The sequence below is a fragment of the Lynx canadensis genome, chromosome E2, assembly GCF_007474595.2.
Source record: "Lynx canadensis isolate LIC74 chromosome E2, mLynCan4.pri.v2, whole genome shotgun sequence".
In the NCBI taxonomy this organism is placed as follows: Eukaryota; Metazoa; Chordata; class Mammalia; order Carnivora; family Felidae; genus Lynx; species Lynx canadensis.
Window position 1 is genome coordinate 27,931,501 of NC_044317.1, and position 17,041 is coordinate 27,948,541.

The following is a 17,041-nucleotide window of genomic DNA, read 5'->3' on the forward strand; positions in this document are numbered from 1 at the left end:
CACCCTACTGGCATCACACATTAAGCAGGTAAAATGTGTGTGTGGAACACAAGCAGAGGGAAGGGGCTAACGCCCTGCTCAGGCAAGGGAAGCGGTGCCTGCCTTCAGCCACAGGTAGTCCTCGGTTTTGTCAGCTACTTCGCTCTGGTTGTCGGTGATGTCGCATCTGCCAATGATACAGTACACGGCCCGCTTGTAGGGGTCCGTGTTGTTCCTGAGGGCCCTGCGGTAATGCAGTCGGAGCTTGTTCTCTGTGGCTGGTGACAACCTAAAGACACAAGGGAAGAGCAGCATAGATACACATGCTGAAGACCCTCAGGGGTACCTGAAAGCACCCCGGGTCCCAACCACATAGCAGAGTTGCGCAGCCTTCCTTCACAGACACCACCCCAGCCACATCCCCCGCTACCACCATTTTCATCCAACGTGCGGCCACCAACACCTTCGTCTCCCCCGCCTGCCGGCTTCCTCTGGCAGAGGCCTTCAGGGGCACGTCAGAAATGCTGGGGAATTAATACTCCACTGCACTCCCCAGCAACCCTCAAGCCGTGATGGACAAAAGTGAGTCCTTCCCTTAAGTGTCTTGGCCCCCACTCTGACCTCCTTGCTCCCTTATACATGTAAGATTACCTCCAAAATAAACTACTTGCACTCAGATCCTTGCTTCGGGGTCTCTACACCATTAACCCTACTTTGAACTCACTAATGCGAGCAAAGAGAGAGGCTTATGGTTTACGACAATCTCTGGACATGGCATCATTAACACTGTCTAAAAACCTGCCTTGAAAAGTATCGCTAGTATTCCACAGGAGAAAATAGGGTAACCACCGTTATTCGTCTCAAATACAAATACATATATTTAAACTGGGTTTCAGTGAATATGAACTTAGCCCAAGTACATTAAAACCCAGAGAAAAATTAATCCTTAGCAGTTCCTTAATGGAAAAGAACTGAAAACAAAACAAACAAACAAAAAACCCAGTTTCAATGATTGCATTTCAAAATGACTAACTTCTCGTTGTAGCCTTTGAGCTACAAAGTGTGTGACAACACATTTTCATATTGGGCCAACCACAAAAGCACTGAGTGTTAAATGAAGTGTAATGCAGCAGAGTTTTTAAATAAAGCATCCTGGATATGCCCGGGATTTACAGGATATGTAAAATCGTGCTCCTAACCACAGTGCCTCCCTCCCACACAGGAACAGAAAAATCCCCAAACACAAACGCTTCAGTATCAGAATGGGGCTCTTTTAATGTTCTCAACTGATACTCTCAAGCAAGTTCTATTTGCTTTCTAGACTTCATTTTTTTCCCAAGCAGAAACTTATTCTGAGCCATGCACGGGGCAAAAAGAGCAAATGCCGGTGGAGGCCACCCTGTTGATTGCACGTGGCGTCTTCTGGATGCACCATCTCGTTCGCCATACCTTCTGTCCTTGCTGTTCATGTACTCCTGGAACCAGGTTTTAAATTCTCCCAGCTGGTGCTGGGCTCGGTTAACCACCTGTGAAGCGGCAAGCAGGTCCCCACAGCGCATGCAGTAATAAATTAATGCCCACACAGGATGGCCTTCCACTTCTCCATCCTAAAAGAGGAAAGATGCTCAAATAAGCAGGCAAACAAAGCTAACTGATGGCTTTCTGCTACACTCACCTCTTCTCATACTAAGTCACTTCCGCTTCACAACCACCCCGTTAGGTAGGGACCTCCCTGTTTTATAAACAAGGAAACTGAGGCACAGGGACATTAAGTACCTTGTCCAAGCTGGTGAACGCAGCCTGGCTCTAGAGCTTTTCCTTGAGAACACCATGTGCTCCACCTGACTGAAAGCCAGCCTGTGGATTCACCTTGGAATCCCAGTAGCCAGTAACTGGGTAACATGCTCTGTGATAATTCACAGACGTGCGCTCTTGCAACCCCCGCAAAGCAAGGGCTAAAGTTTACCGACCAGTAAGAGACTACCGTTACTATACTTGAGTTTACAAAGTGTTAACTACAAATGATTAGTCAAATGGACACTGGCACTTTCATTCGTTTGTTGGCTGTTCATTCACTGACTATCTTTGTTTTCGACACTGGGGATCTGAGAAGGCAGCTCCACTCCCACTGTCCCAGTACCGGAGCTGGTCTATCCTCCAAATGCTTCTGTCATCATCTGTACGGAAGCCTGGGATTGCTTTTCTCCGCTTCTCCCCAGCTCCTCCAGAGGGGTGGGCCTCAGACTTCCTTTCTTGGTCCCTCAATCCTTCCCCCCACAGGGCTCTTTCTAAAACCAGATCTGATCATTATCACTTCTCCACTTGAACCCCTTTGAGGTATTTACATCCAAAGTGCTTAGTCTGGCACTCAAGGCTTTCACCTGCCAGTCCCACGTTTGCCAAGCCCTACCTCACACCCGATATGCTATGCTAGATACTCTTTCCTGCCTCCACGCATCTGTTCATGTTGTTCCCTCCACCTTAAACACCCTTTCCTAAGACCTGTGGCAGGTGAGCCCCTATTTTTCAAGCGCAGTGTGAACCTCACCTCCTTTATGAAGACAGCTTCCTCTGTATCCCACCACCTTGGCACAAAGCTCCAGCTTAGTGCTGCTTTGCACAAGGTATTAAATCTATAAAATAATTCCCCCAACTGGACTATGTATGAGCTGAAAAGTGTCACATTCTAGGAACTGTATCTAACTCCATTCTTCCAGATGTTTGAACCAACAATCCCAAGAGTCATCCCTGACTCTGCCTGTCACTCCCACATCCAAGTCTTCAACAAGTCCTACTGGGCCTACTTTCAGAACACGTCAAGAATCCAATCACATCCTCCCCCTGCGCCCTCCTCCACTGAGCTGAGCAGCCACCATCTGTTCATCACCTGGATTCCTGCAAGGTCCCCCCAGCCTTTCTCCTAGCCCCACTCTAGTCTCTTTTCCATACAGCAGTTTCCACACATAGCTTCATCTTCGCTGCCAATGCCTATCTCAGAGAGACGACTCCAGGCGTGTAACTCATCACACAGAGAAAGATGCCAGTACCTGAAGTCCAGGCAAGGGAGCTGGAAGTTTAATGTTCAAGAAACTTCGAACCAACTGGTAAGTCCCAGGCACCCCGCCTAGCTGGGCCTGATGCAAGTTTCCAAAGACAGTCACAAGGGTGTAATTCTTATAACTGGAAAAATTGAAAAGGAAAACAAAAAAAAGGTTGAGAACACATACAGGTATCTGTATCCACATCCCTGACATTAGACTGTGAACTCTACAGGACAGGGCCTGGACTTCAAACCTAATGCAGAGGAGGAAACAGTGCATGCTTCATGAAGCAAACTATGTTACTTATTCAGTGAGGAGTAGACAACGTACAGATCTTTCATCACTGTGGATGCTCAAAAGCACCCCTCGAGGAACATAACAGCAGACTTCCAATGCATTAAGGCCTAATGTACAGGTTGCTTCAGCTCACAACCGAATGCTTTGGTGCATTCTTTTTAAACTTTTTATTTTGGAAAATTTCAAACCTATGAAAAATTAAAAAAAATAGCCCAATGAATACTCATATAACCTTTACCGAGATTCATCAATTGTTATTAGCCTTTGTGCACATGTTTCTATGTAGATACATACATATATATATATATATATATATATATATACACGTACATACACGTGTACATATACACACCCACTTGTTTTTTGAACCATTTGAAAATGTATACAAATACAGAAAGCAGGGGCTACTTCATCTGTAAATACTTCACTATGTACCTTGGAAGAACTAGGGCATTCTCCTACCCAACCTCAATACCATTATGACAGCAAGAAACTGAACATCAACACACTGCTATTATCTAAAATACAAGCCACGTTCAAATTTCCTAATAATACCCTTTATGGTTTGTGTTTCTCCCCCCAAGTCTAGGATCCAGTCAAGGGAATGCATGGCACTTGGTTCTCATGCCATTTCTATTTCCTGTACTCTAGGGTAATTCTACCACCATTTTCCATGACACTGACCTTTTAAAAAGAATCCAGGCCAGCTGTTGGGTAGAATGTCCCACAACCTAGACTGTTTCCTCATGATTTAATTAAGATTCAACTTTGTTGCCAAGAATCCCACACAGCTGATGCTGGTACTGCCCACTGAGCCCCAGGTAATATTTGGTTTGATCACCTGCTTAAAAGTGTCACTCACCAGATTTCACCACCTTTTGTAAAAGTACCTTTCCCTCTGAAATTGGTAAGTACCCTGTGGGGTAATACTTGGAAGCCATGTGAATATTCTGTTCACCAACAATCTTCTACTGAATGGTTTCAGTTTCCACTGATGTCCTTGCTGAACCAATTACCACACCGATGGTTGCAAAGGATTTTGTATCATTTCTTTTTCACTTATTTGCTAGTATTCTTAAAACCGTGCAATTCCTTAAAACCTGTAGTGTTTTTAAGGTGCTTCCATACTAAGATTAACTGGTTCTAGTTACAGATACTCAGATATGGGGTTAACAGAATAAAGAACTTTCTAAATATGTTTCTTGTCCAAAACAAAACAGACCAACTCAAAAAGTCAGGTGCTCCATATGCACAGATATTCAACACCAGATTAAGTAAAATAACAGAAAGAGAGTGTGAGAGAGACAGAGAGAAACATCTAAATGTAAATAAAAAAAAAAAAAAAAAAAAAACACCTCAATGGAATTCGATGCAGTTATGCAAAATGATACTGATAAAGATTTTAAAAAGCAAACTACATAAAACCACATACTGTACACATTTGGATCATAACTACAAAAAACAAAATCAAACAAAATATTCCCATATCAAAAAGTGGTGGTGTGGGGGGGGGAGGAAATGTGAAAAGGTACAAGAGCCTCTGGCATTTTTCTGTACCAGTCCTACATTTTCTCAACATTTTCAGCCTTATCTGCAAAAAACCATTTGGGGCTGGGTCTACTTTGCCACGCCATCAGGATTCGCACCAGCAAAACTACTTTAAAAAGTGAGTATAATTATCATGAAATAGTCCCTTTATCAAGAAATGACAACAAATCCTTGAAAAGGATACGGGTGGGGAGTGACGCCCCTAGAAAAGAAGGGCAATAGGGTGACAGTAATTGTGGACAGCAAACTTCCAAGTAGCTCCCAAGTGCTGCCAAAGGAATTAAGGGGAAAAAAAAAGAATTTTTAAGACAAATAAATATGTAAAATTAAATAAGCAAAATGAAGAGAATAAATTAAATGGGATGGCTTACCAGATATAAAATCAACAAAAGCCTTGTACCATTGGTGAAGTCAAGCACCAATGTTGAAGAGTGGGTTTACTAAAGAAAAAGCAGTCACGAGCAGTCATATACCCATTAAAAAAACAAAATCCTAGGGGCGCCTGGGTGGCTCGGTCAGTTAAGCATCCCACTTCAGCTTAGGTCATGATCTCACCGTTTGAGGGTTTGAGACCCACGTCAGGCTCTGTGCTCACAGCTTGGAGTCTGGAGACGGCTTCAGATTCTGTATCTCTCTCTCTCTCTCTCTCTCTGCCCCTCCCCTGTTTGCACTCGGTCTCCCTCCCTCCCTCCTTCCCCCTCTCTCTCTCTCTCTCTCTCTCTCTCTCTCAGATTCTGTATCTCCCTCTCTCTCTGCCCCTCCCCTGTTTGCACTCGGTCTCCCTCCCTCCCTCCCTCCTTCCCCCTCTCTCTCCCTCTCTCTCTCTCAGATTCTGTGTCTCCCTCTCTCTCTGCCCCTCCCCCGTTTGCACTTGGTCTCTTTCTCTCTCTCTCTCAAAATCAAACATTATACAAAACTCAATCCTAAAGGTTTTTATATACTGTCAGAAATTTTGACTCTTACTCTGCTGCTTGTAGCAATATTACCATATACATTAGGATCTTTATGGCTCCATATACCCAAAACTTACATTAAAAAATTTAGCAAAAGCCTATTATAATACTCTATAAGCTCTTTTGTGCCTATGTAAAAAAGAATAAAAAACATTTGGAGTTCCAAATTTTTCTTAATAAGGGAAGTTTATGTCTGATGGCATTCATCTCATGTGACTATTGTATAATTATGAAAGTATTTGATAAAAACCTATTCTCTGCTATACCAAGTCTGAATCACCTCAGTTAATGCACAAGGAAATCTTAGGACTTCCTAATGAAGTATTATTTTGTTGATAAAGGGCAACCACACTATAAGGGGACCGGCAGCTGCACAGCTCACTGGCAAAGAACTGCAATTTAGCAAGTGTATTCAACTTGGCTTTCTCTTCTCGAACTAGCAGAGGCCCAGCACTGTGTCTCTGAAATAAAGAGGGTGCGTTGCACACTCATGACAACCCCTGCTGGCAAATTCAGAGCTGGAAGGAGGGTCCACAGGGAGGGATGAATGGCATAGGTCCCACCAATGAAGGGGACGACAGGGCACAAGGGCATAGCCACAACCCCCTCAGTGACCAACTCCACTTAGTGAGGAGGTGGCAAAGAAACCCAGGCACAAATCACAGGCATTAGCAGCTGGGAAGGATCCAGATGCATAGGGATTAACAGAATAGAGCCAGAAAGAAAATAAAGGTTCAAGGACTCTTCCTAAGGCTCGAAGGTGATAATATTGCCAGCTGTAAAAATTAAAATGCTCAGAGAACAAAAGAGCCTAAGAAGTAACGGCTGAACAACATTAGGGAACAGGATCCTGACCTAAGGCATCATGGCCTAATAACCATGATGTCTCCATACCGAGGGACACAGAGTGGAGAAAGAGAAAATGAAAAGTCTAACAGCACTCCCATTCACCATGACTTTATACTGCTGCAGAAACAGGCCCGGTAAAGAAGTGTTTCTGAAAGCAGGATTGTATCTCTCAGCCTCGCTCAACCTTGTTTAAATTATACCAGAGAGAGGGCACTCAGCCCAAGGACTACTAGACACGAGACAAGGCTGACTTCTGGGGGGTTCTGAAGCCAGCCCCGCTAGGCCAGGGCTGCCTTACCTCTGCTCGAGGTAAGCCAAGGCCTGCCGGACAAAATCCATGCGCACTTCCACGCTGTTGCGGCTCTTCAGAGCATCGGTCGCCGGCACCAACAACACATCTGTCATTTGTTTCACCATGTTCCACATGTCAGAGATGTTCTGCGCATAAATGAAACTGCACGTGACAACGCTGCAGGGCTGGAGAAACGGTCTGGCTCTTCGAGGCTCTGACCGCAAAGGCAGAGAAGGTAAGGAGGGGGAAGAGGTTAATGTCCTCCGTCTGAGGCCCTCAGGCTTTAAGCTCAGTACAGAAGATGCGCCTGTGCCCTGTCAGCTGCTAGACTCCATCTTCCAAGGAGCACCTTCCTGTCCCGAGCTGGTTTTCAGATCAGTTTCTATTCCAGGTCTGACATAACCACCCACATAATTGAGACCACACAACAGTAAAAGGAACACTGAATCTCAGTGGGTTATTCCTTACAAGAGAGTGAATACATTTATAATTGTCCAAAGCTCCAGGAGTTTAAACTCAAGTAGCTGCATTTCAGTCCTTACAAGGTCATTTGAGTTTCTTAAGGCTTAAAATAAAGAGTTTAACCTAAATAATATATAGGTTTTGTCCTCCCAGAGACTCTCCAGGGGCCACTGCTCTTACCCCATTTTGTGAGTGTCACAGCCTCCCATTTTCCTTCCCACTCACTCCCTTCAAAAGATGCCTCCATGAGAGCCTCCCAGGAAAGGAATGGGCATTCTCTCCTTTGTGTTACCACCACACATATGGGACTTCCTCTCCCAAGAATCCTCCTGTCTGTAAATCTCTCCTTAAAAATGGATTCCCTGGGGCGCCTGGGTGGCTCAGTCGGTTAAGCGTCCGACTTCGGCTCAGGTCATGATCTCGCGGTCCGTGAGTTCGAGCCCCACGTCGGGCTCTGTGCTGACAGCTCAGAGCCTGGAGCCTGTTTCGGATTCTGTGTCTCCCTCTCTCTCTGCCCCTCCCCTGTTCACGCTCTGTCTCTCTCTGTCTCAAAAATAAATAAACGTTAAAAAAAATAAAATAAAAAAAAAATGGATTCCCTGAATGCTCTGCAATATTCTAAAGTTAAGAATCCTTAGAAGAGAGCACTGATGAGAAAAGCAGGTTTACACTTCTCTCACAAAAAGAGACAAAATCCTGTTTTCATGTTCTCAGAAACTAAAACTGTAGAAAATCCACCCAAATGTGACTCTTGGTGGTGAGATGGTAGGTGGATTCTTAACTTTCTTCCTTAGATTTGCTTGCGTTGCCTTGTTATTTTATTATTAAGAAAAAAAAAAAAAAAAAGCTGGATGCATTTTTAAGGACCAAAATAATAATAATACTTATAATCTGTGTAAGATTGTGTTTGCTTCCATTATATTCTTCCCTCCTTCTCCCATTCCTCCTGGCCACCTAACAACCCACCTATCTGCTTTTTTCCTCCCAGGGTGAGAAAACTGGCCAGGGATAAGAATTGAGGGACAGGAATAAAGATGGGGAGTCAGAGAGGGTGGGAGCCAGCGGCATACAAAGAATGCACCTAAAGATCACATCTGAGTCAAGTTTAATGGGCTCCCGGGGGTAAAAACCACATCACCTTTACAATTCAGCTCTTATAAAAGAGTCCGTTAGTCTAAGGAAGGAAACTGGTGAGGGAAGAATTGAAGCCTGACAGGACTTCAAAGCAATACATCTTACGGAGACCTCTTGTGCCCATTAACTGATCCCGGCTGGGTCTTCTGAAGATGCATTAAAAATACACATACATAGCATCATCATCAAAAAACCACCCCAAAGCTATTTAAAATGAAACTCTGAAGGACAGTTAACATTTTATTCCACAGAGCAGGGTGTCTCTTGAGCACGTTTCTGCCCAGTCAGCAAGCTGCTAATCCCATCTGAACACCGGACACCGTGTCTCCCCTTGGGTTAGCTCCGGGCGCTACCTTATCGTCCAGCTCTGCAACGGAAGCACAGAGGTCCACGAGGTTAGGCTGCAGGTGCCCATTTACAATCTTCTCGTTATAGATATAAATCTGAAATGAAAAGCAAAGGAAATGGCACAATTTCTATTTTCTCCTCTTCTTTTTAAAACCTCTTAAGGCACTTCTGAAGCCAGCTTTCTGCCCAACAGTCAGCACCAGAAGCTTCAGCCAACCTTTCCTTCCTCAGTGTGGCTGAGCTATCCATACTGCCTGAAGGTCAAGGCCTCTGGCCAGCTTCCCAGATGTGCCTTTAACTTTGGAAGGCAGTATCAACACATCCAAACTAACTGCTACCCCAGCCCTCCTAAGAGCTGAAGAATGGAAGGAGGGTGGTCCCGGTGGAGGAGACCACAGGCACTTTTGCACCTCTCCACCCAGCAGATCCCCAGTTCCAGCAAGCAAGGACCAAAGGGGAAGACAGGATGATGGGAAGACTTTGGCTGCTGCTTTCCTAAGAACCTGGGGCAAAGTTTGGTAATCTTTGCTGGCAAAAGGACTGAATGGCTCTAGGCCAAGGCTGGTAGACTGAGTAAAGAGTGTCAGGCTGCAATCCTCCACATGGGTTTGAACAGCAGTCGCCGTGTGTCTGGAGTACCCACTTCTCCAGGAAAGAATCCTTGCTCCTTAGGAAAATTTTCTCAAGAAAAGGGAACTATTGTGGTGTTTAAGGTGTGGGAAAACCACTATTACTTTGAATTTTATTTTAAAAGAACTAAAGTAATGACATTAAGAACTCATAGGTTCTCCTCTTTGCCTGTGAAGTCCTTGCCCTACCAAGGATGGAACACAGTAGTGAGGTCAGATGACAGATCAGAACTCTCACTGAACCTCACTGCCCCCTACTCTGTATGAGGGACGGCATCGTGTAGCTTCCAGGGGCATTATAAGGATGAAATAAAATGGTTTTTACACGATAAGGTGGAGTTTATTCACTCACTGTGCATTTATTAAGGGCCTCCCCTCTGCAAGGTTTTTTGTTCAACATAGGATGTAAAGATTCACTCTCCTCTGGTGGGATAGCCACATAAACAGGACACGGTGCTCCGAGTCTGGAAAATGTTAGTTTCATGGAGTCTTACTTTCACAGACAAAGAGGCACAGCTTCTCTGCTCACAAGCTTATAACTTCATGAGGCCTGAACTCTGGTGGTGGCTGCGGCAGTGGGAGGAGTCAGCCACAGAGGGAGGTGAAATTTAAAGGATGGAGGTGTGGCAGGGAGAAAGAGAGCAATCTAAAATACGGAGCAGAAAATAAATGAAGGCCTACTAATAAAACACAAGGGAGTTGGACGGAGAGGGACTGGCAATGGTACGCCCAAGGAGAGAGACTTAGAAAACTGTTCGTAACAAAGGGGTGCAAGCTCACCACCCTCAATTCAAGAAACAAGATGGTTTCTCCTTCTTGATATTATTTTGTGTAGGAAAGCAGCAAATCAGAATAAAACACACAGGCAGCCAGCGCTGTTTTATTCAAAAAGTCAATCCCAGGTCTGTACTGTCTCCTTAGGGCAGCTTCAGTCCAACAGTCCCTGTGCTCGCTACAAAGCATCCCAATCCAACTGCATGCCACTGTGTGACCATCACATATAGCCAGAGCCACAGCCCCTAAAATATCATGAGCTTCTCCAGGACAATATTAGAGAGTGGTAAATACACTATGCCTACCAAGGCAGAAAAGCATTTAGAAAACTTCTATCAACCACAAGGGGTGAAGAAAGATTTCTGATTATACCATCAGCCTACTAGGTAATTCAGGTTAATAAAGAACTCCATTTGCTAAGCAGTGCAATTACTCAAGGCTGTACTGTACATGGGCTACTGCCAAATACAAAATGAGACACCTTGGGTCAGGGGAGAGGGCAGACTTCCATTTCCCTAAGTCAAATGTGAGTCATTCTATTACCCAATTTGATGGAATTCTCCAGGGACTGAGGTGGTAAAATATTAACCAGTCCTCTGAACAAAACCCCAACTTGCTTTCAGGGTCTGACTTTCACATGAAGTCATGGTTCTCTTTTACTCCCCTGAGCACTCACATAGAATTTTCCTGGTTTTGATCTTCTCTGAGAGAATGCTCACCTGCCGGGCATAGGCCATCTCAATGCTATCCAGAGAGCTTCGACCAGGGGGTCCCCCATCGCTGATGTAACTTGGCTGTAGGTAAATACACAGGCAGCATTAAGAACAGCATTTAGTCATGTAAAGAAAAAAATCTTATAAACATACATTTATCTTTAAGCTGTGAGAAGTCTCTTGCCTAGTCAGACTTCCTCAAAATGATGATTTTAGGGGTTTCAATAAGACAATACTCCCTTCCTATGAATACACAAGAAGGGAGCAGGCATGAAACCCAACTCAAAAGTAGCAGGAGGCTAAATAAACTGTCAGGAGACATCAATGACTGTTCCTGGAAATGCATATCTTTCCAACAATCGGTTCAATCCCAAGCCCCATCTCCACCCCATCCTCTCCCTCTAGGTGTTCACACCAGCGAAGCTGTTGATATTTGTGGGCCTCCTGTTTCCTTCCATCAGTCACATCAGACAGTTAAGGGGCTGGGGCTTAAAGGGTTACAATATGGAGATTCAGGCATTTCCAATCCAGAATCCACACTAAGAGAACAGCTGCTGACTAACTTTCTACATCTGAAGATATGAAGCTAGTCTACATTGGACACTCATTCATTCATTGCTTCAGTAAATGTTTGTGAAGTGTCTGCCTCCCGTATAGCTGAGTGCAAGTGCCACGGCCACAGGGATGACAATAGGCCATGGGTATGGAGCCTGTCCCCAGAGAGTCCACCATCTATGGGGACAATTAGACACAAACATAGGGAAAAGCTGATTACATTTTTTTTTTTTTTTTTTAAGAAAGACTAAAATCAATCTTCAGCTAAGCTCCATTCCCTACTGTAAACAAGTATGGGTCAAAATCAGGTATCTCCCATTAGGTATATTCTGAAATTTCCACTACATTATAGTTTATACTGTGCTATAGCAAATTCTTTAAGTTTCTCTCATTAAAAAAAAATTCAGTGCTGGGGCGCCTGGGTGGCTCAGTCGGTTAAGCAGCTGATTCTTGCTTTCAGCTCAGGTCATGATTTCATGATTCTAAGACAAAGCCCCATGTTGGGCTCTGTGTTGACAGCATGGGGCCTGTTTGGGGGATTCTCTCTCTTCTTCTCTCTGCACCACCCCCCCCCACACACACGATAAATAAACATTAAAAAAAATTCAACGCTGTATTCTCTAAAATCTTAAAAAAAAAAAAAAAAAAGGTGGGAGAGTTTAAAATAGGTCTTCTGGAAAACTGACAAGACAGCAGTAAAACATCCTGGCACTACCAAAGCTGGTAAAAGGAATATTTGTATGGGTAAGGACTGAGAGTAGCATAGAGAGGAGAGAGAGCAGGAGGCAGAAAGGTGAGATGTAAGCCCTCAAGTTCTCAAGAATGAACTGGGACACCTGGGTTCCAGGAGGGCCATTTGACTCCCTGGCTCTGCGGTCTGGGGCAGAGCACATTCTCTTGGAGCCTCAGGTTCCCATCAGTTGAATGAAGGGGATGCCCTAGACAACCTCAGAAGGTCCTCCTCAACTCTGATTTTCTGCAGTCACTGCTATTAAAAACATTGAACAGTCTACTGACTTTGGCAGATGCTGCTGGCTTGATGACCCAACGACCATTTCAAATCCTTACTTCTCACCTCCACTCCCTGTCTGGCATATGGAGTTAAAGATACCTAACAGTGTGCTGGTAAATATTTAACAACCAGCTTGGGGAAGGGGCCTGATCTATATAGCGTTGGCTGCTTTCCATGATATAAGTACTCCCGCCATGACCGATTTCAAGCTATCCCAAGGAGTATCAGATAGACAGCAAAATTTCTGAAAATTTAACAACAGGCCCCCATGAGCTGACCTCTACAAGCTACCGAATATGCCCTTCCCCAGCCTCCACTGCAGCTAGGAGTGGCCGAGAACCCTAGTTCTAGTCCATGAGATGAAGCACAAGTCTGGAGTACATTTTGGGGACAGCTTCTGCTCTTTCTGGTAAAGGGAGCATGAAGAGCCTCGCATGGCCGCTGAACGCCCCCGCCTTCTCCCAATGTAAATGGGGTGTGTAGAGCTGCAGCAACCATCCTGTGAGCCTCAAGGGAGTGATGTGCCGAGGATGGTGCTGAACAAAGAGAGGCGCTGCGTGTCTGATGGCACTGCAGAACAACTGAATGGAGGCCCACACTCTCCACACCCACGGACTTCTTGTTAGGTGAGAAAAAGAAATCCTTAGGCAAGCCGCCGAAACGGATTTTCTGTTACTCACAGTTGAAAGCATTCCTATCTGAAACACAGAACTGGTGAAAACCACCAGGTTATAATAATAACAGCTACACTTACTGAGCACTACTATATGCTAAGACTGTCTTAAGTCTCACGACCCTGTAAGATGATATACTGTTATTCTATCAATTTTATAGATGAAGACGCCAAAGCACACAGAAAGCAGCCTGTCCAAGGTCACTCCAATAGGAGGCAGTGGAGCCATGGTTTGAGTGCACATTCTGGCCCCGCAATGTCTGCCAGGGCAGCCCAGGGCAACTTTCCAAGGACAGCCATCAAAGAACCAGAGAGCAGTGGTTAGAAATCCTGGCTCCACTACTCACTAGCCATGTGATCTTGATTGCATATACTGCTTCTTTTGAGCCTCGGTTTCTTTAGCTACAAAACGGGGGAGGTCACGGTATCCACCTTGGGTTTGTGGTAAAGATTAAACAAGGAGAAAAATAGTATTTACCGCACAGCATTGTTGTGAGAAATAAGTAGAAAGAACTCAGCACAGGGCCAAATACTTGGCCAATAAACACTAGCTATTACCACTTTTTAAACACAAAATAAACAACCATAATGAACGTAGGAATAAATCCTATAGTGAACACCAATGGATAGATATGGACACTACAGAAACATAACCTAAAATATTTCAGTCTGTGCTGGTTGGAAATTCTCATGTCATTTTTCTAAAATAAACATAATCCTTGCATGAACAGAACCCCCAGCAGCTCATTTTCTCTGCTAACTCTGAGGGTTCCCAGTAACACATAGCTGAGGACTGTTCTATTCGACAGCCAGCCACCCTTCCAGAACAGAACTAACCGCGTGAATGTTGATGATCCCAAAGTCTTTTTAAAAACCCAGGGCACTAAACTTGTTAATTCCAGTAGCCTAATCAAGGGGAATGACTAAGAGGATAAAAACGGGAACACAACACTAAAACATTTCTGCAAGGACACAGTTGTTTCAGCTACATATACATAAACAGCCTTGAGAAATATTTTCCAGTACTAAAACCTAATTTTTAAAATTATCCATTTAAAAAGTAGTTGGGTTTTCAGCCTTCAAATTTCCATTTAAATTAATTTTGCCTAATGCTCTTGTTTTCAAGGGTAGCCTTCCTTCATTTGCCCTTGGCCAAGTCTCCATCTCACCGCACATAAAGTCAATTATCCCAGAAACAGGATGTGTACACGCACATTCCTGAGCTGAGGAACCAGCAAACATTCACTGGAATTTCAAACCCAGGAGCTGCTTGAGGGCTGGGCAAGCAGCCACCAGTATGCTGTGTGGGAGTAACATTCTGAACCCCTTGGACATTTGGGTTTCTCTGCACTGGGGCCTGATGGCACCAAGTGAGGACGACAGGAGCAGGGAATCAGAGACCAGAAAGGCAGAGAAGATGAGAGGGCAGGGCCAGAGAGGGACTCATCCAGGAGTCTAGAGATACGATATGTGAAGAAACAGCAGCCTCTGGGAGCACAGACATGAGAAGAGTCTTCTCAGAGTAAACGATATTCCCAAAACAGTAAGAGAGCATTCCAGATCAGGTAGGAAGTGGCTGGAGGGTGGCAGGAGGGAATCACAAGCTTTTATTAAACAACTACTTTTGTACAAAGACTCTCCAGATATAAATAAACTCTTTTCCCAAGAAGGGCACATTCTAGTTAGGGAGGAAGGAATGTAACTAGCATTCCTAGCAAAAGAAGTATGGAGTTAAAACACACACACACACACACACACACACACACACACACACACACACACACACAAAATTGCCAAGTGAAATGTCTGGTTTTACATAAGCAAAATGGAACTAAAGTGATTAATTCACAATAGCTGGCTATAAAATCTGTACACAGAAGCCTAGTACTACTAGGAAGAAAAATACCAACTGGGGACCAGAGGACCCAGGTTCTAAATGCAATCTAACTGCGTGACCTTTGGTAATGACATCTAACTTCTTTGGAGCCTCATTCTTCACGGACAAAGTGGGAAGAATACTTGGGCCATTTAAATAATGAAACCTGTAGAGCCACTAAAAAATGGCAGACACCTACATGTACTAACCTAGAAAAGCCTCCAAAATAAGTTCAAAAAAATCAAAACATAATGATAAGTTGTAGACTCTGATATATAAACTGGTGTCATTTATGGAATAAACTGATACTGATCAGATGAACGTACATGGACCAATGTGCACATGGATACGTGAGAGGGAACTGGCAGGGACAGCACATACACCGCTGTCAGAGGTTACATTTGCGCGGGAGGGAGGGGGTGGCAGAGTTCTCAAAAGTGTATCCATACACCTCTACCATTAGCATACTGTGCAAGGAGGTGCTCAGGTATGATACAGCATGATGTTAAAATGAAAGGTCTCTTTGAATTTTTTTAATGTTTATTTATTTTTGAGAGAGAGCAAGCACAAGTGGGGGAGGGGTAGAGAGAGACAGAGGGAGACACAGAATCCAAAGAAGGCTCCAGGCTCTGAGCTGTCAGTGCACAGCCTGACACACGGCTGGAACCCATGAACTGCGAGATCATGACCCGAGCTGAAGTCAGACACTTAGCCAACAGAACCACCCAGGTGCCCCAGGGCCCGTTTGGATTTTTTAAACTTCTTTTTGAAAGAACTGCAGAGCTCTTTCTATACTTGAAATCCGATTCAAATTCTGATATGTGAAACAAATCCCTCCCCCACCTCCCGGCCCCAGGAAACTACCAGGGAGTCATAAAACACAGTTTGAAATCATGCAGTCTGGAGTTTTCCAATTAAACTCTGTCGGTCTCTACTTTACTGTACTGCATTGAATCTTAATACATCATCTATTATTAAGACATGTTATTTATGCACCACCAGGAAAGAAAAAATGTTGTCAACTAAATTATGACACTGGATTTAAGACACACCCTGATTTCAGAGATGTTAAAATGTAGAAGAGTTCTGTGACTGGGAATTGAACAAATTAAGTCCGTTATCAAAACAAGACATTATATTCAACACACAGTGTTCGCACATCACGGTGTGAAATGTTACCTTCACTATCTGCAGTTAAGCTACAACTTAGCTTCTCAATGGAGCCTGTTGCTTGCTAGGCTCAGTCATTTCCCAGACAATACATTACAGACCCATCTACTGACTATGTCTAAAACCAACACAGGCACTAGACTGTACAGAAGTTAGATAAAAGTTGACTTTTAAATACTGTTTTAAAAGTTGGCTAAGATACACCAAGGATTCCCAACACTGCTCAAACCCCATGTGCTGTCATGCAAGCAGTGTAGCACTGGGGGTGTTCTTCCTCCCACTAACCACATGCAAGTATAGCACAGGGATTCCAAAAGCCTCTTCCTTGCTTCAAAGCACATGTGTTCTCTCTCTCTTTTTTTTTTTTAATGTTTATTTATTTTGAGAGACAAGAGAGAGAAAGGAAGAGAGAGAATCCCAAGCAGGCTCTGTGCTGCCAGCACAGAACCCCACGCCAGGCTCGATCTCACAAACCATGAGATCACGACCTGACCTGAAATCAAGAGTCAGACGCTTAGCCAACTGAGCCACCCAGGCACCCCACATTCCTGGAGATACTTTATAAACCAAGGAAAATCCCTAAAAAGGGACAAATCCATATTGAAATGATTAAAATAAACTTAATGTGTAGCTTACCAAACACGAACACCCACTATAAAGACTGCTGGGATGTGCTGCGTGCACATTCTCTGCCATTCCGGGCGAGCACTATACTGTGCACATGCTCTACATTCCT

At 44.2% G+C, this 17,041-nt stretch overlaps 1 protein-coding gene across 3 annotated transcripts in view; it reads right to left on the minus strand.

The window, feature by feature from the left end:
* NUP93 (nucleoporin 93) overlaps positions 1–17,041 on the minus strand; it is a 103,559-nt gene that overhangs the window by 10,980 nt on the left and 75,538 nt on the right. For all 3 annotated transcript variants that reach the window (XM_030298431.2, XM_030298432.2, XM_030298433.1), the window contains 6 exons: positions 11,026–11,100; positions 8,909–8,998; positions 6,966–7,105; positions 3,027–3,159; positions 1,429–1,586; positions 103–268 (listed from right to left, as the gene is read on the minus strand). In XM_030298431.2, coding sequence (XP_030154291.1) covers positions 103–268; positions 1,429–1,586; positions 3,027–3,159; positions 6,966–7,105; positions 8,909–8,998; positions 11,026–11,100 — 762 coding nt within the window. The remainder of the gene's footprint in view (positions 1–102; positions 269–1,428; positions 1,587–3,026; positions 3,160–6,965; positions 7,106–8,908; positions 8,999–11,025; positions 11,101–17,041) is intronic.